At 48.1% G+C, this 25,095-nt stretch overlaps 1 protein-coding gene across 3 annotated transcripts; it reads right to left on the bottom strand.

Annotated features, from left to right (window-relative positions):
- Positions 1-24,736, bottom strand: LOC123412809 (helicase-like transcription factor CHR28). Of its 3 annotated transcripts, none has more exons than XM_045105755.1 (13): positions 24,452-24,715; positions 23,580-23,711; positions 22,831-23,502; positions 22,555-22,733; positions 19,683-19,754; positions 16,661-16,735; positions 16,225-16,582; positions 15,595-16,131; positions 14,652-14,782; positions 2,288-2,506; positions 1,154-1,657; positions 844-1,053; positions 1-393 (listed from the first exon to the last, which is right to left on the bottom strand). In XM_045105755.1, the coding sequence occupies exons 2-13, from the start codon at positions 23,584-23,586 to the stop codon at positions 289-291; spliced, it is 3,069 nt and encodes a 1,022-aa protein (XP_044961690.1). In that variant the 5' UTR covers positions 23,587-23,711; positions 24,452-24,715; the 3' UTR covers positions 1-288. The 3 variants fall into 3 exon arrangements, with proteins under 3 accessions (XP_044961690.1, XP_044961689.1, XP_044961688.1); XM_045105754.1 differs by having other exon boundaries at positions 15,595-16,582; positions 22,831-23,172; positions 23,248-23,502; XM_045105753.1 differs by having other exon boundaries at positions 15,595-16,582; positions 24,452-24,736.
- Between the last annotated feature and the right edge of the window lie 359 nt (positions 24,737-25,095).

The following is a 25,095-nucleotide window of genomic DNA, read 5'->3' as shown; positions in this document are numbered from 1 at the left end:
TGAGTCAATGACACAATATACATATGTGGAGCTCTCCTCTCCTGTCGTCACAGGGAACAGAGTACACAAGAATTCTCCTACAGGGGTATGGCAGTTACACTAGAACATAAGTAAGTTACACTAGACATGCTATAGCTAGCTGGTCCTCTGATGTCACATGTAGGACCGATCGGAACATGACAAAACTGAATCCACGGCAGGGCAGAGAGAGACATGGATGACAAGCCTGTCACCACTCTAACACTTTCCAAAGCTAGGAACGCAACAAGGTATCATCCCTCCTGCCAATCATATCCTAAACAGATACCTCAGATCATCTACAGTGAGCCGGGTAGCGTGGGCACTGGATTTGTCTTCACCAAAAGCAGAGTTGACCATGGCTCTCTTTTCCTCCTGTTAACAAATGCATGAATAATGTAAGACAGGCAAAAGGGAATTATAAGCAATGGTGACTCCATGACAAGGCAATTTCTACATCAGCTTCAAATATTTGTCTCCAGTGTCCAAATAGTTTGTTACTGTAGTAAACCTCCCTAGAGTTGCGCCTGGCTGGCTTTTCATGCACTTGGATTTATTTGCTGTTCAGCTTAATTTGTTGAGCATCATTTTCGTAATGTGCCAAACCAGAAACGAATTTTGATCCCCTATCAGACACTTCTCTCACAAGAAAGATCAGAAAACTAACCTACCATGAGACGATCACTGACATGATAAAAGGGTATCAGTGATATTCATGTGGTGCATATTCTCATCCCCCAAAATTAACAAATAACAAGCACATATTCCTTATGTGGATTAGAAGTGCACATGAATTTACGTCACAAGTGTAAGACAGATAGTTACCTGCAGAGATAAAATACGGTCTTCCACCGTATCTGTAATGGTTAGACGAGAGACAGTGACAGGACGAGTCTGCCCAATCCTGTGTGCTCTATCAATTGCCTGATCCTCAGCATAAGGATTCCACCAAAGATCAAGGAGTATCACATGGCAAGCAGCAACCATATTCAGACCAAGATTACCCGCTTTCAATGACATAATCATAACTCTAACCTGAAAAAAGAAAACATCCAGCAACATACTGTCAGATGATTGTCCAGAAGTAGCAAAAGAGATTTGGGCACGGGTGTGGGGGTGGGGGGGTGGGGGTGACCTCTGGGTCAGTGTTAAAATCCTTCACTGCTTTATCTCTTGAATTGAGGGACATTGTTCCGTCTAGTCTCCTGTATTGTATAAGATTGCTGTTCAGTGAAAACTCCAGCAAATCCAGCATGCCAGTCCACTGTGAAAAGACAATGGCTTTCACAGGGGATACTCGGCTTCGATTTGATTCGATGGTATCACTATCTGTAAGGGCATGTGTGTTAATGATAGAATTCAGTATATCGACGGTCGCTTGTATCTTGGAGGAGATGTAACTGCTTTGACTGATAGAAGATAGCTCGTCATCTGTTGATGAACTCGCTATCGCATGAGTACTGGTCTTGCCCGAGATACAAATCTTTAATGTCCCTGACGAAAATACCGAATCAGTACTTAATGTGTTTCTGCAATTAGGGACGGGGCACATGTTTTCATCAGTTGTTATCCGCTCGTATATACACTGATAGCAGAAAATATGACCACACATCGCCACAACAGCATCCTCAGGTGTGTCCTGCAAAAAACATAAGTTACATTATTGCAGCCACTACAACAAAAGCAAAACGACAAGCATTCCTTAGAAATATGAATTAGACCAATTATTACATTGTTGCACACACTACGCATAAGAAAATATCATGGCAAAATGGATGCAACCTTACCCAGGTGTCAAGATGGGCTCAGAATTTTAGACCTGGATACGACTACCATGACGAGCAGGGCCCAACTGGGTTTTGCATTATCCCATAAAATATGTAGGGTTTAACCAGTTCATGTGTTAAGGTACCATTCTCGTTGTGTGGCTCCATGCTATGAGGTCTTATGCCAAGAGCGTGAACAAGAGAGGGAGGCATATCTTAGTGCAAACCATGGTCAAGTCAAACCATAAAAACTACCCAGATAGGCCCCCATCACTGAAGTTTGGATGGACTAGATTCATAGGGGCATGGATCACATAGATGATAACTTTCTAAAGTAGCCCCTCCAATGTTGGGTTAATTGTTTGTCAGGGTTAAATACCGAACGATGCTAACACATAAGCCTCATATAAAGATGGCCCACGTGAGAGTTTGGACGATTGCAGTCAAGAGAAAAGAGAAAACAGATGAACTTCAAAATAGTGAGGGAAGATCAAATCACTTACACTGCATACAGCACAAAGCGCTGATACCTCCAGCCTTGCAAGCAAATCTATTACCCTTTCCTTGGAAAGTTGTTTTGCCAACTCTATAGAACCATCGCCTTTAAATACTGACTGATGCCCCTTCACCAGAAGAGGATGATCACAAGCCTGCCTAAGACGCAACAACAATAAAAGGATATTGGCATAGTTTTGTTTGACTGTTCCGGCAGCAGCATATTCCTGAAATGGATAGGCAGCATGTCAGGACTCAGAAGTCATAAATTTCACTTCCAACATTTCTAGTTTCCATACGGGATGCCAATGTTAAGCTTCTGTTGATCTAAAGAATGTCCATGCCTCAGAAACTCCTGTCCACTTACCTCCCTAGATGTAAAATAATGGTATAGGAATAGCAATGAAGAATACCACAAACAAGATTTCAAAGGAAAACGGTAGGAAAATCTAATTAATTAAAGCCAGACATGTTCGCTGGTTGGGTCCAACCAGATGATGCTGCCGAACCAACGGGCACCAAACTGCAGTTTGGGCCACGGGTGATGTCACAGGTTTAAGCCACTGAACCTGTTTCCATTACAATTCCAACTCAAAAGAAGCTATAGCTGAGTTCGAGCCAAGCTTATTTCCCTCGACGGAGATGCGCCGACTGATAGTGTGGCGTTGGAAAGGGTGCTATGAAGGAAGTTGGCTGAAGAGAGCACGACAAGAGAGGGAGAGGTAGGGGAGGGCGGCAACCACTACAGGGAAGGATGGAGAGAGAAATCTAGACAGGGGGAGGTAGGGGAGGGCGGCAAGCCTGATTTGCTCACTTTAGCACAGTGTAGTCCGACGTGCTCCATTAGGGATAAATCCTAAGTAGAAGACAACTCAACGGGCAACATGCCCTTCCTCTGCCATAACCTAACCTGCCCTAAGTTGGCCTAGCGCCTTGTGAAGGGTATTAACCCACATAACATCTCTCCTCACCTCGGAAAACAGCTCGTCCTCAAGCTGAAATTTGAGGAACTTCTGAACAAATTCTGCCATCTTCAATTGTACCTCCCCACTGAACAAGCACATGCATGACATAACGGCATAGGCTTGCACAGAGGATCTTGGCTGGCTGGAGGATCACCTTGTTGTCTTCCACACGTGGTAGCGAGGGGGTCTCAGCCGGAGGGTCACCAAGGAATATTTTTAAGACTACATGGAAGAAGTCACGTAGTTTTGCACCTGGAGGAAGTTCCAGACCGTATGCTACTTGTTAGTAGATATGCCACTTGTATTTCCAGGTGGCCATAGGTCAGTATATACACGTACAGGTGTGGTACAATATGCAGAAAACCCCTTATAGACATGGAAAATACAAAGGGATACACGGCTAAATATATATAACTAACACACACACACACACACCCTCAAACTCATGGTGGATCAGCACTGAGTCCGGAGAGATAGAAGCCGTGTTGTGCTATAGTTTGGGCCTTCATAAAGAAATCCGCCAACTGTAACACAGAAGGTACATACTAAAGAGCATTAACTTGATCCTGCACACCAGTGCACACAAAAGAAGCATCAACCCCAATATGCTTGATGAGCTCAAGCTTCACAGGGTGGCGCGCAATACTAATAGCACATGTACTGACAATAGCAGAGTAGGTGTACTGACAGAACACCAAACTCCTGAAGTAACCACTATAACCACGTGTCACCTCTACTGTCGAAAGAGCCATAGCTCAAAACAAAACCCCTGCACTCGAACGGACGTGGTCTCCAGGTTGTGAGGAGATGGCCGAGTCGTGAGATCGCTAGTTGGTGACCTTTTCTATCAGCTAGTTGAGCGATTAGTGGATCAGGCAGTTGTGAGCTTGACCTTGTGTCATGTGTGCGCTAGTCAAAGCTTTGTAATCGGTTCGGCTAAGTGGTGTGAGAAATAAAGAGAAGAAACTGTTGCCGACATGGCTCAACGGTCGTCTCGCCCCCGCTCCTCCACCTCCCAAGCGCCGGCGGCTCGCTCCGACGGCCGGCGCCCTCCTTCCCCCCAGCCCCACCCGGCGGCCGTTCGTTCCAATGGCCGACAGCCAGATAAAGCAACCCTTTCCTCCAGCGGTTGCAACGTGCCATTGCCTGGCAGATCCCGCCCGGCCTCAGAAGACCTTGAGCCGGTCGAGGAGGGCTGGACGCGGGTCCGGAACAAGCGGCATCGCCGTCAGCGTCTGCGCCAGCGCTCCGTCCACCCTCCGCAGCAGCCCCCAGTTTCTTTCTGCTGCCACCCGACGGCTTCGGATTCCTCGATGGTTGGTGGGGAGATGCTTCCGGTGCCTCTGCCTCGGGCATGTTAAAGCTAGCTGCACGGGCGAGGTCCATTGCCATCTCTGCTGGCTTCCTGGGCACATCGCATCCAAGTGCCCCTCCCGTGAACACCCGCATCCCGCGGATGCCTCCTCTGCTGCCCCCCCCCCCCAGCCAAGCTCGCCCCCGCTGCCCTCCCCCTCGCCGGCGGCGCCCTCACCCCCTCCATTGGCTTCCATGGCACACTACCCCCCACTGCCCAGCGTCCGCTACCCGGGAGATATCTCCACGCTTGGCGGGATCGAGGCGCGCCCAGCTAGGGGGCACTGCGTGGTCTCGCGCACCGCCGGGATGGATGCTCTGGAGGCGGATTTCGCGGACCGCGCCCTCCTTGCGACGGTTCAGGGCTCTCGCCCTCCCATGTCTCCGGAGGCTCTCGTGCAGGCCCTGGAGCAGCAGTGCGGCGTGCCCAGGCAGTTCATGCGGGTGGAGGTCACCTACCCAGCGGACTTCTTCATCACCTTCGCTTCGGTGGCGCTCTGCGATACAGTATTCCGCCGGTCGGGGCGGATCCGCTACAAGGGCGCGCGGCTTGGGTTCCAGCGTTGGCACCGAAGTGCCCAAGCCTCTAGCTCCAAGCTGGAGTTTTTCTGCAAGGTCGGCATCGAGGGTATGCCCGCCAACGCCTGGGAGTGGGGAGCGCTGAGCCAGCTCCTGAATCACCTCGGCGGCCATCTGGTGGAGATTCTCCAGGTCCAGGACCGGTGGCAGCTGGTGGTCTTCTGCTTGGTTGCACAACCCCTCCAGCATGCCACTGGAGTACGACTTCGAGGTTCCGGAGCCGGTGAGGCTGCCCAACTCGGCGGATCCTGATGACCACACCTTGCCCGTGTTCCCGGTCCCTCCCTCGGAGCGGCCCAAGCTGGTGCACCCGCTGCGTCTTCACGTCCTGGAAGTCGTCGACCGCTCGCGCCGCCACGACTACAGCCGAGCAGTCTAGTGGGGACGGACCGACGGTACCGGCCCGGGCAGCGCCCCCTGCTCTAGTGGCCACCCGCTCGGTGGAGACGACGGTCTCGGTATTGCGGGCGACTGGGGGCGCCAGCAGGCGGCTGGCGCTCTCCGCCCGGCCGGTGGTGTCGGTGCACTAAAGACTGGGGTCTCCAGTGCCCCGTACTAGTGCGTGGACGCCGGCAGCCCCTCTGCAGTGGCAAGGCGCGTCGCTGGAGCTTAGGGCGGAAGCAAGACTCAGAAGCCACCAAGAACAGATTGCAAGCCCCCCGGTAAGCCCTCGCTTGCTGGGAAAGAAGATAGACGATGCCACGGCAAGACCCTCCCGCCAAGGAAGAAGGACCGAGCCCCGGCAAGCCATTCTTGCCGGGAAGGTTGACAAGGCCTCGGCATGCCATCACCTCCCTGCCGAGAGGAACAAGAAGAGCCCTAGCAAGGTAACCCTGCCAGGGAGGAAGAGAAGGCCCGAGGAGAGGCGCGGACCCAGGGCGCCTTCACGACCTCTGAACGCCTCCACCGACGAGCACGCCACCGCCAATGCATGGACCACGCGTCCGCCCACACGCCAGCGCAACACCCCGAAGTTGCCACGTGTGGATACGTGTCCAACCTGTTAGAGTTATAATATAAGTCATGTACCCTTTTGTATTTATCCCAATATATAAGGGGTTTCCTGCATATAGCCACCACCTGTACATGTATATATACCGGCCTATGGCCTCATGGGAATACAAGTTGCTTATTCCTAACATGCTAAGAAGCGTCAGCCCAGCACCAAAAAATTACTGCACGTGTGTTCTTCTGTCCAAAATTTGGTCCCCGATCTTCGTCTGTCGAGGTCCAATTCTTCGTCGTCATCGAGTTGCGTCATGACCGAAGGACATGCTACCCGCTACCCGGTAAGTCGAGCCACCGACTGCAGGGAGGTGATTGTCATGGCATGGAGGCCATTACCATAAGGAGTTCATCCACGTCGGAGTCGTCGACAAGGCGTGTCGCCGGCAAAGAAGATGCGTGTCACCTCTCGTTGAAGCCAACGGCGACGGCAATTGGTGTGACAAGATGGCAATTGCGGTCATTGATGTGCTGCACCACTGGGATCGACAACAAAAGGCTTCACGGGAGGATAAATAATAACAAGATTAGGTAGGTGATTGTTGGAACTAACCTTGTTATTAGTGTAAGTGTATAGGATTAGATCATTGTTTAATTTGTCGTCGTAACACTAGAAGCTGCAGCTGTATACGCATGCAAAGCTAGTTGTGTTAATTAGTTGTGTTTAATTTGTAGTCATAACACTAGAAGCTGCAGCTGTATACACTAGGCGACCTTGACGGTGCCCGTAGATCTCATCGGCGGGGCGCAGCCGGATGCCGGCGACAATGGCAACATCGAGCGCGGGCAAGGGGAAACAGGGCAGCGGCGCTCTCTCACCACGCGCGGCTCGGGCGCAAATGGAGTAAGCGTTAGGCAAGCTCGACATCTCTGAAGAGGAGGCGACGCTTTTGTTCATCAACGACATGGATGAAGGTGCAACACCGAAGTGGCTCCTGACGGGCAAGGTCTTGTACCGGAATGTGCTGCACATCTGGACGATCACCAATGCCCTTCGCCCAGCATGGGGTAACCCTAAGGGCTTGGCTTTTCGTCCTTTGGGAGAAAACATGTTCGTTGCAGAGTTTGAATCCAAGAGAGACAGGGATCGCGTCTGGGACGGATCCCCATGGCACATCAGCAAGCATGAAGTAATCTTGGAGAATTTTGAGTCGCACATACAGCCATGGGAACTCAAGTTCGATCGGCTGCCGGTGTGGGTAGGGTTGTAAACCTATCTTACAACCTGAAAACAAACACCGGGGCCTAGCTATCGCACAACAAATTGATGCAAAGGCCGTTGTGGTGGAGATTGATCCTGTGGGAGGGTTTCTTAGAGGAAGAGTTACGATTGCAGTGGAGAAACCTTTACGCAGATGGATCTTAATTGAGTCGACCAAGAGGAACAGAACAGACTGCTACGATATTCAGTACGAGAACATCCCACACTTTTGATTCTCATGTGGCCGGCTGGGATACTCGAATTTGTTCTGTCCTACGCCGGGGACTCGAGATGAGAAGGGGGGCTCTACCCTTCAAACCGAGCCTCAGGGCACCGGAGGACAGGAAGAAAGCAAATTCTGAAGACTATTCAGCAAAGGAGAGACAAAACCCACCACATAGCACTCGGGAATCTAGTTCGTCTATCACCAAGCATTCAAAAGGAATGGAGGTTACCTCTCCTGCAAAGCACACGCACCAAAACAAACACAAGGGGGGGGGGCTCAGACCATGCAAGTCTACCGTCCGGTGGCCTCAAACAATTCTAGACGTCGGGGCGAATACAGCCCTAGTCATAGATCAAGAAAAGGGTGACCTGGAGGAGACCTTCCCGGAGAGGATCCAAAAGAAAAACTAGTGAAGCAATGAGCACTATGTCCTGGAACTGCCGAGGGCTTGGGAACCCTTGGACAGTTCGAGAGCTTCACAAGCTAGTGAAGCAAGAAGGGCTCGTCCTACTTTTTGTCATGGAGACGAAGATCAGGGGAAGGAGAGTGGAGGAACTGAAGATCAATTTGGGGTTTTCAGGTTGTTTTGCCATTGATAGTGACGGGCTTAGTGGCGGCATTGGCCTTTTCTGGTCAAAGGATGTGAGTGTAACTTTGCAAAATTAGAGTGCTTCCCATATTAATGTCACTGTGAGACAAGGAAATAAAATTTGGCGTTTCACGGGCTTCTATGGGGAGCCTCAGGTGAAGAACAGACACCATACTTGGCGCTTCATGCGCACAATATTTGTTGTCCCTCATGACGCATGGATTTGCATTGGAGATTTCAATGAAATAATGCAGGGGGCAAGCAGTTTGGGGCCAACCCACGACCGGAAGGGCAAATGCACGCCTTTCGGGATGTGGTTACTAATTGCGCACTCCAGGAGCTGGGGTGGCAAGGTGTACCATTCACATGGGATAACAAACAAGAGGGAACCAGGAACGTCAAGGCGAGGCTAGATCGCGCCCTCGTCAATCAACAATTTCTTGATCTGTTCGAGTTCTCCAGGGTCAAACATGTTAAGCTTTATGCACTAGCCAACGCAACCAAAAGTCCAAACTGATGGAAAGGGCTATTGTTAGGGCATATTTCTTCCTAAGAGGTTTTAGTGATTGATGACAATGCATGTGCGGACTAATCGTGTGCATTGAGCATTTTAGATAATTCATGACTAGGCACAAGACGATTCGATGCCCCTCGGAGTCTTTCAAAGACGGTTGCTTTCTACGTTTCTCTTTGGTGGATTTGAGTCGTAGTAAAGTCGTACTATTAAGAGGGGGTCCGCTTCGGAAAAGTTTGGGTGGAATCAACACGTACACATTTCTATTGCACCACCTTTCCTTGCTACATTTGGAGCTCCAACCTTGTTTTCCTTGTATGTGCAAAAGGGCCAGCGGTAGTGACGCCCTAGGAGCGGTAGTAGTTTTTTACTACCGCCCAATTACTACCGCTCCTAGGGCGGTACTACCGCTCAGAACTACTACCGCTCCGTCGGACTTTTTGCGCATCCTTTTGCCTCCACATTGGTAGGCGCGGTAGTACTTTCTTACTACCATGATTGGTGAGCTGTCAGGCAGTAGTACCGCTCCTAGCAGCGCTAGTACCGCTGGGCTAGTGCAGTTGGTGGGTGGGTAACGGTTGGATTGTACCCCCCACTATATAAAGGTGTCTTCTTCCCTGAGAAGCTCACCTCTCACCTCCCCAAGCTCCATTGTTGCTCCAAAGCTCATTTTTGCCCGATCTCTCTCCCTAGCCAATCAAACTTGTTGATTTCCTAGGGATTGCTTGAGAAGGCCTTGATCTACACTTCCACCAAGAGATATTTGATTCCCCCCACTAATCCCTTGCAGATCTTGTTACTCTTGGGTGTTTGAGCATCCTAAACGGTTGAGGTCACCTCGGAGCCACATTCCATTGTGGTGAAGCTTCGTGGTCTTGTTGGGAGCCTCCAAGCTTTGTGTGGAGATAGCCCCAACCTTGTTCATAAAGGTCCGGTCACCGCCTTCAAGGGCACCAATAGTGGAATCACGGCATCTCGCATTGTGTGAGGGCGTGAGGAGAATACGGTGGCCCTAGTGGCTTCTTGGGGAGCATTGTGCCTCCACACCGCTCCAACGGAGACGTACTTCTTGTCAAAGGGAAGGAACTTCGGTAACACATCCATGTCTCCACCGGTTCCACTTGCGGTTATCTCTTACCTTTACTTTGTACTTACTATCGTTGTGGTGTATTCCTTGCTTGCACTTGTTGTTCTCATTGTTAGCATCATATAGGTTGCTCACCTAGTTGTTCGTATAGAGAACCTATTTGTTGCTAACCCTAATTTGTTAAGACAAGCTAAAAATTGGTAGTTGCATATTCAACCCCCCCCCCTTTTAGTCAACCATATCAATCCTTTCAACTAGTGCAATCTACATGTACTGTAACACCCCCTTTCACATGTGACGGGGAAAACAAGTCAACACGTGCAACCAGAGGAGAGCGACGGCGTGCGAAACTCACGTATGACTCAAGAGACCTCTACGTGGACACAAAGGGGGCTATCAGCAATTTTTAATAAACTGTGAAAGCTAGGACTTGAACTCAAGACCTTAGATCTGATACCATGTTAAGCTTCATGCATTAGCCAACGCAACCAAAAGTCCGACCTGATGGAAAGGGCTAGCGCAATCCACATATACTGTAACAAAACATATTAGTGTGGAATCTGACTTTGTGCTAGCTGAACTGAAGGACACTATGTCGTCTGGATGGTCACTAGCACCACGACTGTTCCACTATGAAAATGTGTGGCAATCGCACCCTGAATATGATGACATGGTCAGGCGAATATGGCGGACAGGTTCTGGCCAGCATGGCCTTCGAGGACTGGTTGACGCTCTGTCAGCAGTTCAGAACGAGCTGGGCTCTTGGGGACAACGGGAGTTCGGCAACCTGGCAAAGGAAGTACGCAAGCTTCAACAGCGGCTTAAACGCCTAAGACATGCCTCGTTGGGTCGTGGACCAACGGAGGAGAAAGCAGTAGCATCACAGCTGCGAGAAGCCCTTCGTCAAGAGGAAATATGGCTTAAGCAGCGATCCCTCGTTACTTGGCTGAAAGAGGGTGACAGGAATACCAGTTATTTCCAGGCCCAGGCAGCCCATCGCAAGCGCATCAATCGTATCACGTCGTTAGAGCATGCTGATGGGCAAATCTGCAGTGATCCCACGGAGATCAAACATGAAATCACGAACTTCTAACAGGAGCTGTATCAGTCGCAAGGGTACAGCCCGATGGACGAGTTGTTGAACTGCGTTCAACCCCGCGTTACCGCGGCCATGAACACGTTTATTGAGTTTGTGGCTGAGGAAGTGAGGAAGGCCCTTTTCGAGATGGCACCGTCCAAAGCCCCGGGTGTGGACGGTTTCACAACAGGTTTCTATCAACAACACTGGGGCGTTGTTGGTGAGGATGTGACTACGGCAGTATTGGGTTTATACCTCTTGTTGAGGATGTGACTGCGGCAGTAATTGGGTTTATACCTCTTGGACTGAACGATACAGCAATCACTTTAATTCCTAAGGTGCCTCATCCTCAAAAAATCTCCCAGTATAGGCCTATCGCGCTATGCCCGGTGCTCTACAAGATTGCAGTCAAAGCCATAGCAAATAGAGCTCGGGTGATTCTTGATGAGGTTATCGAAGAAGAACAAAGCACTTTTGTACTGGTCGTTTGATCACGGACAATATTCTCGTAGCGTACGAGACTATCCATGCTATCAAGAGAAGGAAGCGAGGCAACAATGCTTGTTGTGCCATCAATCTTGACATGCTTAAAGCTTATGATAGAGTAGAATGGCACTATCTCGAGGCAATGTTATTCAAGCTCGGCTTCGGTGATCGTTTTATCAGATTGATAATGAAATGTGTGACCTCGGTGCGGTTCACAATCAAGGTTAATGGCGAGCTCCTTCCGTTTTTCAGTTCAACGAGGGGGTTGCGTCAGGGATGTCCAGTCTCACCGTACCTCTTTCTCATTTGTGCTCAAGGGCTAACATCGTTGTTGAATCACTATGATGGAGCACATGTTAACCGAGGCATTCGGGTGAGTATTCATGCACCTTAGGTAAATCATTTGTTGTTTGCTGATCACAGTCTTATTTTCATAAATGCAAAGACCCAGAGTGCGACCAGGCTCAACGAGATTCTCCGCATTTACGCTGAGTGTTCTGGACAGGCGGTAAATAAGGAGAAGAGCTCGATATTCTTCAGTGCAAACGCAGATGTGCCGCTCCGTGAATCCCTGAAGCTTGTGCTAGGGATTTCAGTGGAAGCCTTTTCAAAGCAGTATCTTGGACTACCTAATGCTATAGGAAGAATTACGAGTGGAACGTTCATGCACATCAATGAGCGTATCCGCAGCAGGGTCCGAGGCTAGTCGGAAAGGAACGTAGCTTGCGCTGGCCGTGAGGTGCTGTTGAAATCAATTGTACAATCAATTCCGACTTTTAGCATGAGCTGCTTTCAACTGACTAAACAGGTGTGCACGGGAATTCCTCGTGTATGGCCAAATACTAGTGGGCGAGCTCTATTGTTAAACGTCTCTCCACTGGCTCTCTTGGGACAAATTGGCGTCTCCAAAAATCAAAGGAGGGATGGGTTTCAAGGATCTTCCTATGTTCAACCTTGCTATGTTGGGTAAACAAGGTTGGAGGCTCCTCACACACCCGACATCCCTCTGCGCAAGAGTTCTGAAAGGAAAATATTTCCCTAACACCGATTTTCTCCATGTTACGGTCCCGGCAAGAGCTTTTGTTACGTGGAGAGCAATTGTGGCAGGATGAGAAGCATTGGAGATGGGACTGATCCATAGGATTGGAGATGGCACTAGCACATCAATTTGGCATGATCCATGGATTCCCAATACTACAACTCTGAAGCCAACTGGAAGGCTGGGAGCTGCACCACTAGTGCATGTATCAGAGTTGATAGATCCGTACACTGGCTCCTCGAATATCGAGCTGGTCCATCAAAATTTCCTACACCCTGAGGTCGAAGCCATACTCAACATCCCGTTGAGCCAATCTGGTGGGAGGACCGCCTAGCTTAGGCTCTTGAAAAATCAGGCATATACACTGTTAAATCAGCGTATCGATCTCTCGTGACCCGCAACGAGCTTCGCGCTCTAGGGGAAGGGACGATTCTTCATCGACAAATAAACAGGTGTGGACTGCCCTTTGGAAATTACATTGGATGCCCAAGGTGAGAGTTTTTTGGTGGAGAGTTCTTCGGGGGATTCTTCCGGACTCAAAGACCTTGCAACACCGACATATCAAACCACTTGGCATATGCGAAGTATGCCACACTACGGAGGAAAGTTTGATGCACGCATTCGTCGAATGCGTTCATGCAAAGGCGTTTTGGATGGCGGCAAAGGAGAGGTTTGACCTTCACCTTCCGAGACTGCATCCACAAACTTGGGCTCAAGACATCTTGCTGGCCCCAATGTTCACATATGATACAAGATGCATGATTATTTCTATAATGCATGCAATATGGTCTTCGCGAAATAGATGGACCCACGACCGGGATGGCTACGATCCGGTGCAGGCCATCAAATGGGTACACGAAACTCTCGCCATTCTATAGATCCCGAAGTAGCGCATGGCGTCGGGCGATCAAGGCTGCCGGCCGCCTGAGCCGGGCCAGATCACCATCAACACAGATGGCTCAATCTTCCCTGACTCCCCGACTGGAGGAGCCGGTGGTGTGGCTCGGTCTCATCTAGCTTTCCTTGAAGCATGGAGTAAGCCTCTGTCGGGTATCTCAGACCCGTTCCTCGCTGAGTTGCTTGCTTGCCCTTCGGGAAGGGCTGATCTTTGCACAGTTGCACGGCTACTCACATGTGATAATGGAGGTTGATTGCTTGGAGTTTGTCAACCTATGGAATTCGCGCCGTAATTCTCGTTCGATTGCAGCGCCTATCTTGAATGAAGTGGAGGATATTACTCTTAGGTTTTTCTTCGTTTGTAGTTCGGCATATTGGTAGGGAGATTAATCTACCAGCTTGAGGGTACTGATAGTTGGGTAGCTCATCGCCCAGATTTTCTAGTTAGCAGCCTAAGGGCTGATTGTAACCGAACCATAATTCCTTGAATAAACACCCCTTTCGATGGAAAAAAGAAAAAAATAGTTGCATGCATTGTTAGTTAGTAGAAGTGGTGCACGTCTGCTTGCATGGGTACGGCTAGTTGTCAGATAGGCTTAAGTGTGAAACTATTGATCAGACGTGGTCTCCAAGTTGTGAAGATGGCCGAGTTGTGAGATCGTTAGTTGGTGGCCTTTTTCTATCGGCTCGTTGAGCGATTAGTGGATCAGGAAGTTGTGAGATTGACCGTGTGTCCTGTGTGTGCTATTTAAAGCTTTGTAATCGGTTTAGCTAAGTGGCATCAGAAATAGAGAAGAGAAGAAAATATTGCAGCTAAGAGGCATCAACCGAGCACCAAAATATTCATGTGTCATAAGAAAATACTGCCAAATCTTTCCATGTGTGTTCTTCTGTCGACCACCCATGTGCTAATTTCCTGCACAAAGCCAACAATCACCATAGGCAAAACGCTCAAACCCCCGTTATCCGTATCAACATATCCCCGTCCCCATATCAGTGTTTCATAACTGGAGAACAAGAGCAACTGAAGCAGCTAAACCATTGAAAGACATGCAAACTGTCGAAACCACCCTGCCAAAACCACGTACTTGCGGATTGGGTTGGGCTCTCATCCCAAACCACCTAAAACCGCATGCACACCCCCTACATTAAGCAATGAGCCAATGATAGCAAGCAACTCCAAATAGTATGACTCTAGATCACGACAACGATCTTCTACCAACATATGACACTTGAAAGTGGAGACAAGGCACATACCACCAGTTTAGTGATCAAATAGTACAAAATTAAAATACACGAAGGCCATCGACAAAGTACGGGCAAAGGTAAGTTAAACATGAAGATTTAACCAACCTTGAACTGTTGCCGAGAACGTTCTTCTAGTGTTAAATAAAAAGCTCGCTCCTCCTTTGTGAAATCCACCTTTTGCAACTTAATTGTCTTTGGAGGTAAGTTTATGATCGGTTCTCCATTTATCGTAGTTTCTACATATAAAAAACAGCAACATGAGATCAGCAGAGGTGGCAAATGGAAAAGAGTCATGTCAATATGTGTTTAGAGATCTCCCAACAAAATTATACAATGTGAAACTCTATGGAAGTTCTTTCTGTGAAAAGAAAAGAGAAAGGAGCTGCAGGATACTGAACACAAGTGGCTAGCAATATTAATACAGGTGCCCTAGCGTTTTCAAACAAGAAATCAAATAACCTACTATCTTCTCTGACATGTAACTCAAAGTAATGAACACAAGTGGCTAGCAATATTAATACAGGTGCCCAGCGTTTTCAAACAAGAAATCAATAACCTACTATCTTCTCCGATATGTAACTCAAAGCTTCTGTTTTTCCAACTGTTCGCACGGTAATACATATATCAATTGATTAGGAAGTCGTGGAACTAGAGAATGCCTACCCCGAGAAGATGCTGTAACCACATGCAGATTTAAACTTGGACATAATTCATCAAGTTTCCATAACAAATAAAAAGGTACTAAACAACGTGGTTGGAGTTGTATTTGTTTGCAATGAAATATCCAAAGATCATATATACGTGAGTACCCAGGCTCCACCATGCCGTACATATTCCTTCCCTCGGTACATGGATATATGGAACTATTAAAAAAATAGCCGGTTAATCAGTTAACTGGCAGATTAATCCTTCCTCAGAGGGTCACCGAATAGCCGATTAACTGATTTATCGGCCAATTTGCCTATTAATCCTCCACTCGCCAGACAACCGAGCAGTTACCAATTAATGATTCTTAGATAGGTGCAGTAAATACACATTTTTCTCTCACCTTTTGTGCGGCGCAGGAGAACTATCCTCAATACAGTTTGTAGTTTCTTATACCCATGGACTGCATTTCTAGCAATTGGGTGCTTTATCATCGTACAAAATGAGCTATATGTAGAATATGGATCATATTTCAAGAAGCGGAAATAGCTGTAGAGCTCATCGATTGAATTTTGTATAGGTGTTCCTGATAAGCACCATCTCCTTTTTGCTCTTAGTCCACAACAGCCTTTAGCCACTTGTGTTCGGAAATTTTTTATCGTCTGAGCTTCATCAAGAACCACCCGAAACCACCGTACCCGGGCAACTGCGCCACTGTCAAGATCAATATCTGAATCCTTAAGTTTCTTCTTCCTTTTCTTAGATTTGCTTGGTAGTTTTCTTTTATTACCAACAGAAGATTCTTCCCCATTCTTTTGATCTTGGTCATCATCAGCATTCTGTTTAGGCACTTCATTCGCCACAATCGTGTATGTCGTGACAACGACATCATATTTTGCCAGCTCACTTGGATCTTTGGTCCTTGCACCACCATGGTAGACTAAAACAGATAACTTAGCACTTTGACTAACCTTGTCATTCAATTCATTAGCCCACTGCTTAAGAACACTAGCAGGGCATACTACTAAAGTACCTGCAGCCGGCCTTGTCATGCATCGCATGGTCAATGATGCAGATGATGTGCCTGCTTTAGTCTTCTTGCGTTCAACTTTGCTTTCAACAATTCTATTTGGAACATTATCCATATGACTAGTAGATGGTTTAGCATCACTAGTACTAGCTGCTGTTGATGATAAACTAGCATCTAAATCCTTCTTGGGTTCATCGTTCATAGACTGTTTCGTCTTATCAACAACAGTCACTGCCTCATCGTCTTCATCAAGGTTTAGCGCTTCAGATTTCAAAGGATCTGAATCAGCACACATGAACTTCGACTGCTGACTCTTCTGTTTTAGTATAAGGGCAATTGTAGACACAGTCTTTCCAAGACCCTGTAACAATAAACTACTTATCATTAAGAAGAATTTGATAAGTGAGTTGTTTTTGAAAGGTTGGAAATCACAAATAACCTGATCATCTGCAAGAATCCCTCCTGCACAATGTGAACTATTCTCCTTCGAAACCATCCAAGCTAATGCCATTTTCTTTCAAGGAGAAAAAGTACGCAGGGAACATGATATTCAGAATACAAGAAACTAATATATAATTAATATTCAGAACATGGTATTAATGGTAAAATTGTGTCTACCATAGCTTGCCACAGAAATTGTTTGTTTATGCTCGCTAAGCTTTTAACGGTTTAAAAGTTATCAAAAAATATGAAATAAATAGTGTAGCATCTCTCTAGTGTAACAAGATGATCCAAAGGAGGGATTGTGAAAATATGCATTTATGTGTCCTCGGCAAAAAAAAACAAGCATTTCAGCTTGCGCTGACATAAAATATATACTGACCTACATGTTCTTTTTGTCCTACACACATAAAGTTGGATCTTTTGGTGTTTCAGTATTTTTTTCAGAACTTTGGAAACTTCTACACCATCAAAAACCTTAACTAGTTCTGTGGCAAGCTATGATAGAAAATCCTACTCCTACACACACAGAGAAATATGTTACTACACCCCATGGGTTATACCCTAAAAAGCACGGACACAGCATAAACAAGCATATCAGCGTCCTAGTATGGGGGCGTGCAGCGATACACACGGATACGACGGGATACGCGTATCCCGTGTATCCCACAGTGTCCCATTATTTCCGAATTAAAAAATAACTAAACTGGATACGTCAGGAATACACTGTCGACACGGTGGGGACTCGGGAGCCCGGTAACGGTCCGATAAGAACCCTATTATTGGCAGGTTCACAGACACGAGCACCACAAAAGGGACGAGCTGCTCTAGGCTCCAGAGACCGCAGCGCTGCTGCCTGGACTCGCGGGACGGCGGACGCTGTTTTCCCCAAACCCAGCAGCCTCTCCTCCCAACGGCAACTACGCACGAGCAGGTAACCTTGATCTCTCCATCTCTTTGACTTGATTTTTTGCTGTTTGAGCTGCTGCTCCTAGCTTACTCATGCGGCCATGCCATTGCTGCTTGGGTTTTTGATTAGCTGCATGCTGTTGTGTTCGCTTGAATGCTCGTGCTTAGGTTCTTGGCTTCACGCTGCTGTTGAGTGTTGACTAACGTTGCTGCGTGCTGTTAGGGAGCATGGCATCTAGGAGCGCCACCGCCAGTAGCCAATCGTCCATGGGGAAGAATGCCTATTTATCATGTTATTAGTGGACTATGTTATGTTGCCATGTTGTGTGCTACTGTCTAGTGTTTGTCTACTATGGTTTGTTTTTGTAATAGTGTCACATAGGGAGTTTGGGATTGCCAAACCATACTATGCTTGGGAGCCAAATAGCATTGGACACTGTGTAAGCAAACTTGTTTAGTGTTTTCATGTTTTGTACCACTTCAGATTATGTCTTCTTAAGTTTCTACAACAACAGCAACAACAACAAAGCCTTTAGTCCCAAACAAGTTGGGGTAGGCTAGAGGTGAAACCCGTACGGTCTCGCGACCAATTCATGGTTCTGGCACATGGATACTAACATTTGATGTATTTTGCAGGTTGCAATGACATGGGTTTGGAGGATCAATTAATTCAATCATTGAGCACTTGGAAAAGGAGACAGCAGATGGGGCACTATTCTGATCTCATCTTCGTTTCTCATTACTGTTGTCTTTAACTCCTCATTACTTCGTATGTGACAAATCTTTCCTACCAACAGGTGGTAGTTACACTCACGTGAGTTTTGTATATTGTATCTGTCAAACCGGAGAGTACGTACACGTAGTATGTAGTATATAAGAATATTTTGGTAGTACATATACCACCTTTTAGGTAGTATGTACTTTTTTAGTATGTTGTTTTACACGTACAAATATGAAGGTATTTTCAAAAGATAATAACAAATATGGACTCACATGCGATTATTTCATGTAGCTCTCTTTGGAAAATCTTAAATATTTAATCGTATATTGAACATACCTAAAATGATAAAGTAGTTTATATACTACCACATGGTAGTACATGAGACGTGGGTGTAACCGGTGCTTGATCCGGCCAGGACCAACATGGTCCACTACCCCTTTGTCGCCGTCCACATGTCCAAGACGGTGTTGCCAACCTCGTCTGCAGTAGGTGGCCGGTGACTCGATGCTCGCCCTCCACCACGGGGTTTTGGACACTTTTTATGTGGCCAAGAAAATCGACTTACATGTGCATGCACATTGTACTAATTGATTTCCAGCTATGATTTTATTATTCTATAGGGACATTGTTAGTTGGGAGGAGTAGGATCCCATTTTTCGTCTGCCCGGTGAGAAAGAATTGCCCAAGGCAGAAAATTAACACCGAGATAGAGAGAACATTCATAAGTTGTTGGTAACTGGCCTATCTCTTTTTTAGGTAGAGAAATAGAGCCAGATTTGATTCTTTGGTAGGGAGATAATAATGACACACGAAGATATAGATTCGGTGTCTCTTTGGGATAAGCTCACAACCACGATAAACGCCCAAGAAACTAAGCAAATGAATTAATGATAATTGCAAGTGAGTCGGATGTGAAAATGCGTTACTATTCAGGAGTTCTACCACTAAACACAGGCTCGATCAATACATCAGGGCATTGTTTGATCAACAGTGGATGCTAGTGGGGTAACTACACCTGTATATATACTCGCCGTATCCTGTACGGTTGTTTTTCGAAAATGTCATATCACATGCCCCTGTATGTATATCATCGTGTCCGTGTCCTCGCATTCGTGCTTTTTAAGTTATACCACCACTAAATCTGGCATAATTCATGCTTGCAGAATTGCTACTTTCATCATCTTCATTGCATTACATCTTAGTACAGTGCTGACATGCCCTATAACAGGGATAATGCAGCCTAAATTCGACTACCACTTAATCATTAGTTCATTTTCAATTGGACTAGTCCATCATGGAGAGTACAATGTTGCATTAACATGGAGACATAAATATGTGAATCTCACAGTCCCTCCAGAAAAAATCCGCACTCATATAAAGAATAGTGTACCTGGTGCTTAAGCAGAGATACTGATAAGACACCCTCATCGAGATCATCTTCCCTTTTATCCAGACTAATGTTCTGCATAACAGAATAATGAAAGCAAGTTACTCAAAGTATAGAATCAAATGTAACAGCAATAGACAAATAAATAACCTGGATCGCTAAAACATACAATTCTCATTGGCCGGTAAACAAGAACATGCAAATGTATATTCTCATTGGTAAGTCAAAACTAGCACTTGCATTTGTAATGCAGCGAAATAATTTGGAAAACGATTTGAAGCTCAGCAAATGAAATGGTAACGTATTTATTATTCCAACTACCGTAAGAAATATGTAGCACTATTGATAGGAGCCGGGCTCCTACCAGGGAGTTGCCTAAGGTTATAGGGGTGGAAGGAGGGTTGGCGAGGCTGGGGGCGGAGCGACGGCGCTGGGGCGCCATGATCGCGTGAGGGGGAAGAGCCGCAGGGGCGGCTAGGGTTTAGGGTTCCCGTCAGAAGCCGAGCAATTATGATTGCTACTTCTTAATCTCAAAACAATCTTTACATGGGTTTATATAATCCCTTAGGTGCTAATAAAAATAACGATGAGTTGGGCCAGACCTGTAACTGCCTGCGCCATTGGGCCTAACTGCCCGCGCCCATGGGCCTCCTCCGGCTATAATGCACGCCGGTCATAACATCTCTCCCCGCCTATGCAAACAGCTCGTCCTCGAGCTGGAAGTCGGGAAAATGCTGACGAACTCCTCGAGCTGCTCCCAAGTGGCGTCCTCCTCCGGAAGGGCTTGCCACTGGATCAACAGTCGCCAAACACCGCGGCTCTGCTGGGCTTTCAACACCTTTGCCAGACCCGAAAGAAGACGCCCGTCGGCGTTGGGCGGAAGAGCCGGTGCGGTCGCCAGCGGTTCACCACGAAAGGGCTTCAACAGCCCCACATGGAAGACGTCGTGGATGCGGACGCCCGACGGCAGCTGAAGTCGGTAGGCAACATTGCCGATGAGCTCTAACACCGGAAATGGTCCGGCGTAGCGAGGACCCAGCTTGCGCTTGGCTCGCGGGTCCAGTGACTGCGTGCAGCGTAGCGAGGTCGTGCTGGCGCGGGGGCTGTCGGCCGGGGAGCCGGGCGAGCGGCCCGGGACGTTGGCGCCTACTGCATGGCCATCGAGCGGTGCTCAAAAGCTCGAGCATAGTACATGGCCGTCTGGAGGTCCTGAGGGTCGCGCATCTCCACGTCCACACGAATGTGGTCCAGCAGACCGCCCAAAAAGAGCTCAGTCGACGACGTCTTGCACCGTGGAGAGGAAAGGCAGGCGCCTAAGCTCCGCCAGCCGGCTCACGCGTACCGACGGCCCGAAGCGCAAAAGGCACAGGTCGTGGAAGCGCTCACATGGTGGCATGCCGCCTTCGTTCTGTTCGAGGGCGTAGTACCACGTCTGGGCTGCGCCCCGGAGGTGATACGAGGCGATCCAGGTGCGGTCGGATGCGAGCGTGCGCTGCCCCTTGAAAAACTGGTCGCATTGGTTGAGCCAGTTCAGAGGGTCTACGGTGTCGTCGTAGGTGGCGAACTCCAGCTTGGAGAATCTCGGCGGCGGTTGGGCGTGGATGGCGAGCGGGTGCGCGCCCTCCACGCTGAACAGCGAGGACGACGGAGCCAAGTAGGCGGGCATCAGGCTGCCGCCGTGGAAGAGGGGTCAGCCGGTGGCACTGGAAGGCCTGTCGTACTGCACGGCCGGGTGCGATGTCGCGGGCGGCGGCAAGTACGGTTGGCCTGAGGCCGTCGTGTAGACCGGCCCGAGGGACCCGGCGAGCCAGGCCAACAACAGCGATGGCAACGGGGAACCGGACCTGGTGGATGGGCACCCCTGGCACCGAGGACACCCCAAAGCCGGCGGCCGGTGACCTATGGGAGTGTGGACGCGGAGGCGGCAGCTGCTGGGGCGCCATCGTGGGAGCTAAGGAGCCGGGCGGCTTCGGGGCATAGGGTCCCAAGAGGAAGGTGCGGATGCCCGCAACCGCCTACCCGAGCTCCCGGAGTGCAGCCGTCATCTCCTCCGGTGTGAAGACTAAGGGGGCGGAGCCCGGCGGCGTCCCAGCGACAGATGCGATCGGCCCCGACAAGGCCGACGATGTGGTGGTGACGGGTGGCGGAAGGGTGGCGGTGGGCTGATTGGTGGACATGATCGTACCCGAGATATTGATAACAGATTGATAGGAGTCGGGCTCCTACCAGGGCGTTGCCTGAGGTTATAGGGGTGGAAGGAGGGTTGGCGAGGTTGGGAGCGCGAGCGACGGCGCTGGGGCGCCATGATCGCGCGAGGGGGAAGAGCCGCAGGGGCGGCTAGGGTTTACGGTTCCTGACAGAAGCCGAGCAATTATGATTGCTACTTCTTAATATCAAAACAAGTCTTCACATGGGTTTATATAATCCCTTAGGTGATAATAAAAATAACGATAAGTTGGGCCAGGCCCGTAACTGCCTGCGCCATTGGGCCTAACTGCCCGCGCCCATGGGCCTCCTCCGGCTATAATGCACGTCGGTCATAACATCTATACTTACATAAGTTTGGTATTTATGCGGTACAATGGTTAACCCGGCAAATTCATATAGGTTGAACCCGTATTTTTCTTCAGAAAGATACTTTAAAAGACAATAGCATATGTTAAAGCAGCATCTTGTTACAGAGTATGATTTTGAGTTCTGATAGGGATTATCATCTGTCTTTTAATCCATTAAGCCAAGTCAGCAATGCAATTCACAAAACTTATCAAAGAAGAATAAGTCTACCAAAGATAATTGCCTCTGGACAGAACATCACATGATTGGCTGGGCAGGAAAATTAATGTTGTTCATGTCTCAACGGACCAAAGATGCATACCTGAAGAGCCTCCTGATATACTGCCCTCTCGTCAGAATCCAGAAACCTACTTTCTAGGTTTGGACGAGCTTGCATATCATTAACATTAGCGAGTTCATTGTTACCAGCAGAGTTATGGCCTCCAAATGATGCAGGCAGCATCCTATGTGAACTAGGACTATCATATACATAGACATCATCTAGCAATTTTAAACAGGGAAAAATATCAGTACTTGTATTGAAATTGTGCAGCCATTTCCAATGTATGATAATTAAATTTGAGACTAGCACACAAACCATCATCATTTTCCATGGTGTCCTTCTGGGCATTACTCACAGAGTAGCTTCGGGTTGAGAACCTTGAAGATGAAGGCTGCCCAATGCCATTGGCATCATTTTTTACCATCCTATTATCATCCAACCTTTGAGAATTTCCATTGGTAAAACGCGATGGGAGTTTACGGCTCTCACTTGCAACACTTGATTGTGCAGATTTTGACGTGCTTCCATTGGAAAAGGATGAAGGAAGAATCCTTTTGTTATTGACATTTGCATCCACTGCCAAACCATTGCGCTCCCTCACTGCGATATCAAGTCTACTGGAGGAGAGAAAGGCCCTTCCAGAATCGTGTCTTGGCCCTGCACACGAATTTGAATGTGGATAAGTCCTGTCCCCCAAACCTAGTGTATAACGGGCTTTCTCGATGTCTATACCATTTGCAAAGGAAGGGGGCAGAGTTCTGTATTGGCCATTATCATTTATATTAGATCTGGAAGAAGAGGGAGTGTTCCTCAACAAATCTTCATCCTGAAAGACGACTGATTGCCCTCCGCCATTCTCGCCAGATGTGACATTTGTAGAAGTTGGATCGTCAGAGTCAGAATCAAAATCATCACCACTGTCCGATATCAAGTCAATGACATTAGCATTATCATTATTCATACTGCCAGCAAGCATGTGCACCGCGTCTGTGTTTTCAGGACGCAATTGTGATTAGCATTCAAACCATGCATGCATGAACAAGGTCAGATCACAGAGTGTTAACCTATCATTCAGCCTCCAGACTGAAAGCAAACACACTTTGAAATTTATGCAGATGATTGGCAAGCTAGACAGATAAAGCACACCACACGGCTCCTGGTAGCACTAGCAGTTACTCGAGTTATCCGCAATTGGCCTGCAAGCGGATCACATAAAATTGCAGCTGAGTAGATATCAAGTTATGGTGCACAGAACAGGAATAACAGCATGAAAATATTGAGGAATAGTTTTGTGAAAACCCCTCCTAAAAATCATATGCATGCTTAATCGTCCTGCGAGTGGTCAAATGGAATTCTTCAGCATTATTATCTAACTCACAGGAAGAAAACGATTGAAGCTTGTGATTTAGTTTTTGATGCAGCAAGTCAGGGAAAAGGTTTATGTTGGTACCAAAAAAAAAGAGCAACAGATTTAGTAGCATATAAAAAGGTATCAAATTTATTTTTATAATTTAGAAAAAAATGTGGCAACACATCAATTGGAAATTATAGTAACCTAAGCTCGGAATACCGAGTTCACTGGAGAGACTTTCCAGATCAGTTCAGCTCTAAAAATGGACCAATCAGACCCTATGCGCACGCTAATGATAGATGAGGGTTAGGTCTACACTGAGGACTGGACTGGATTGAAGATGTCATTTCAATACCAGAAAGCAGAAAGGACTTTGCACGAACGCGCTACCGGGCCAAATTCTGCGTTAGGGAAACCATGCTTGACGGGATCAACCAATACCCCGATCCGAGACCGCCAAGATGGCCCGGCCCGGAAAACCCCATCCGGGGACAAACGAACAGCAACCTCGAGTTCACCCGAACAAAAAGCAACCCCGAGGCGGGGAGAAAGCCACTGCACGGAACCCCTAGCAGCAACACGCACCTCTCCGGAACAGGCGAAATCCGCGAGATCAGCCCTCGCGGCGCTCTACTCGGCGGCGGAGGAGGAACAGACCGGTCGGCAGCGGGATCGGGTCTGGGCTGGGGAGGTTGCAGTTCGGGTTTTTTTTGTGGGGGGTGGGAGGTGGGGGTGACAGCACGGAGCGGAGGTGTTCCTCCTGTGAATCCTATTTCCCCTCCATCTCCATCTTTTGTTTGGTTCCCTCCGCATCCGTATATTGTACTATAAAAAGCACAAGAGAGCAGATCAACTCATCAAGTAACGATACATGAGGGTCATAGTGACCTTCCCAGCAGCCCCCAGGCGCTCACACACATGCAAACTAGGTTGATGGAAGCAACAATTCATGAGAAACTAGATAGTCAACATAGCCTGACAGGCATAGCACCGCAGCTCAAAGTGGCCGACGTGCGAGCTCCTCCAGGACTGCCTGCAACTCCAAATCGAGCACGCGCAAGTGCGATGGCGACAAAAGCCTCGCAATCTCCGCCAGCTTTGCGACATTCTCAGAGGGCATTGGCGCACGGAAGAACTGCAGATAGGCCAGCAGAGTGTCATCCGTGAATTCCTCCGGACGCTTGATGAAGCCAAGCCTAACGCTGATATCTGCATGGGATCTTCGAGAC

This window comes from Hordeum vulgare, chromosome 7H (genome assembly GCF_904849725.1).
Source record: "Hordeum vulgare subsp. vulgare chromosome 7H, MorexV3_pseudomolecules_assembly, whole genome shotgun sequence".
In the NCBI taxonomy this organism is placed as follows: domain Eukaryota; kingdom Viridiplantae; phylum Streptophyta; class Magnoliopsida; order Poales; family Poaceae; genus Hordeum; species Hordeum vulgare.
This window is presented reverse-complemented; position numbering and strand designations above follow the sequence as displayed.

Coding starts and splice junctions, on each gene's coding strand:
- LOC123412809 (XM_045105753.1), bottom strand. Junction 2,507..14,651: donor GTTCTCGGCAACAGTTCAAG/GTTGGTTAAATC, acceptor TATCCATTTCAG/GAATATGCTGCTGCCGGAAC. Junction 1,658..2,287: donor CGCTTTGTGCTGTATGCAGT/GTAAGTGATTTG, acceptor TGTTTTTTGCAG/GACACACCTGAGGATGCTGT.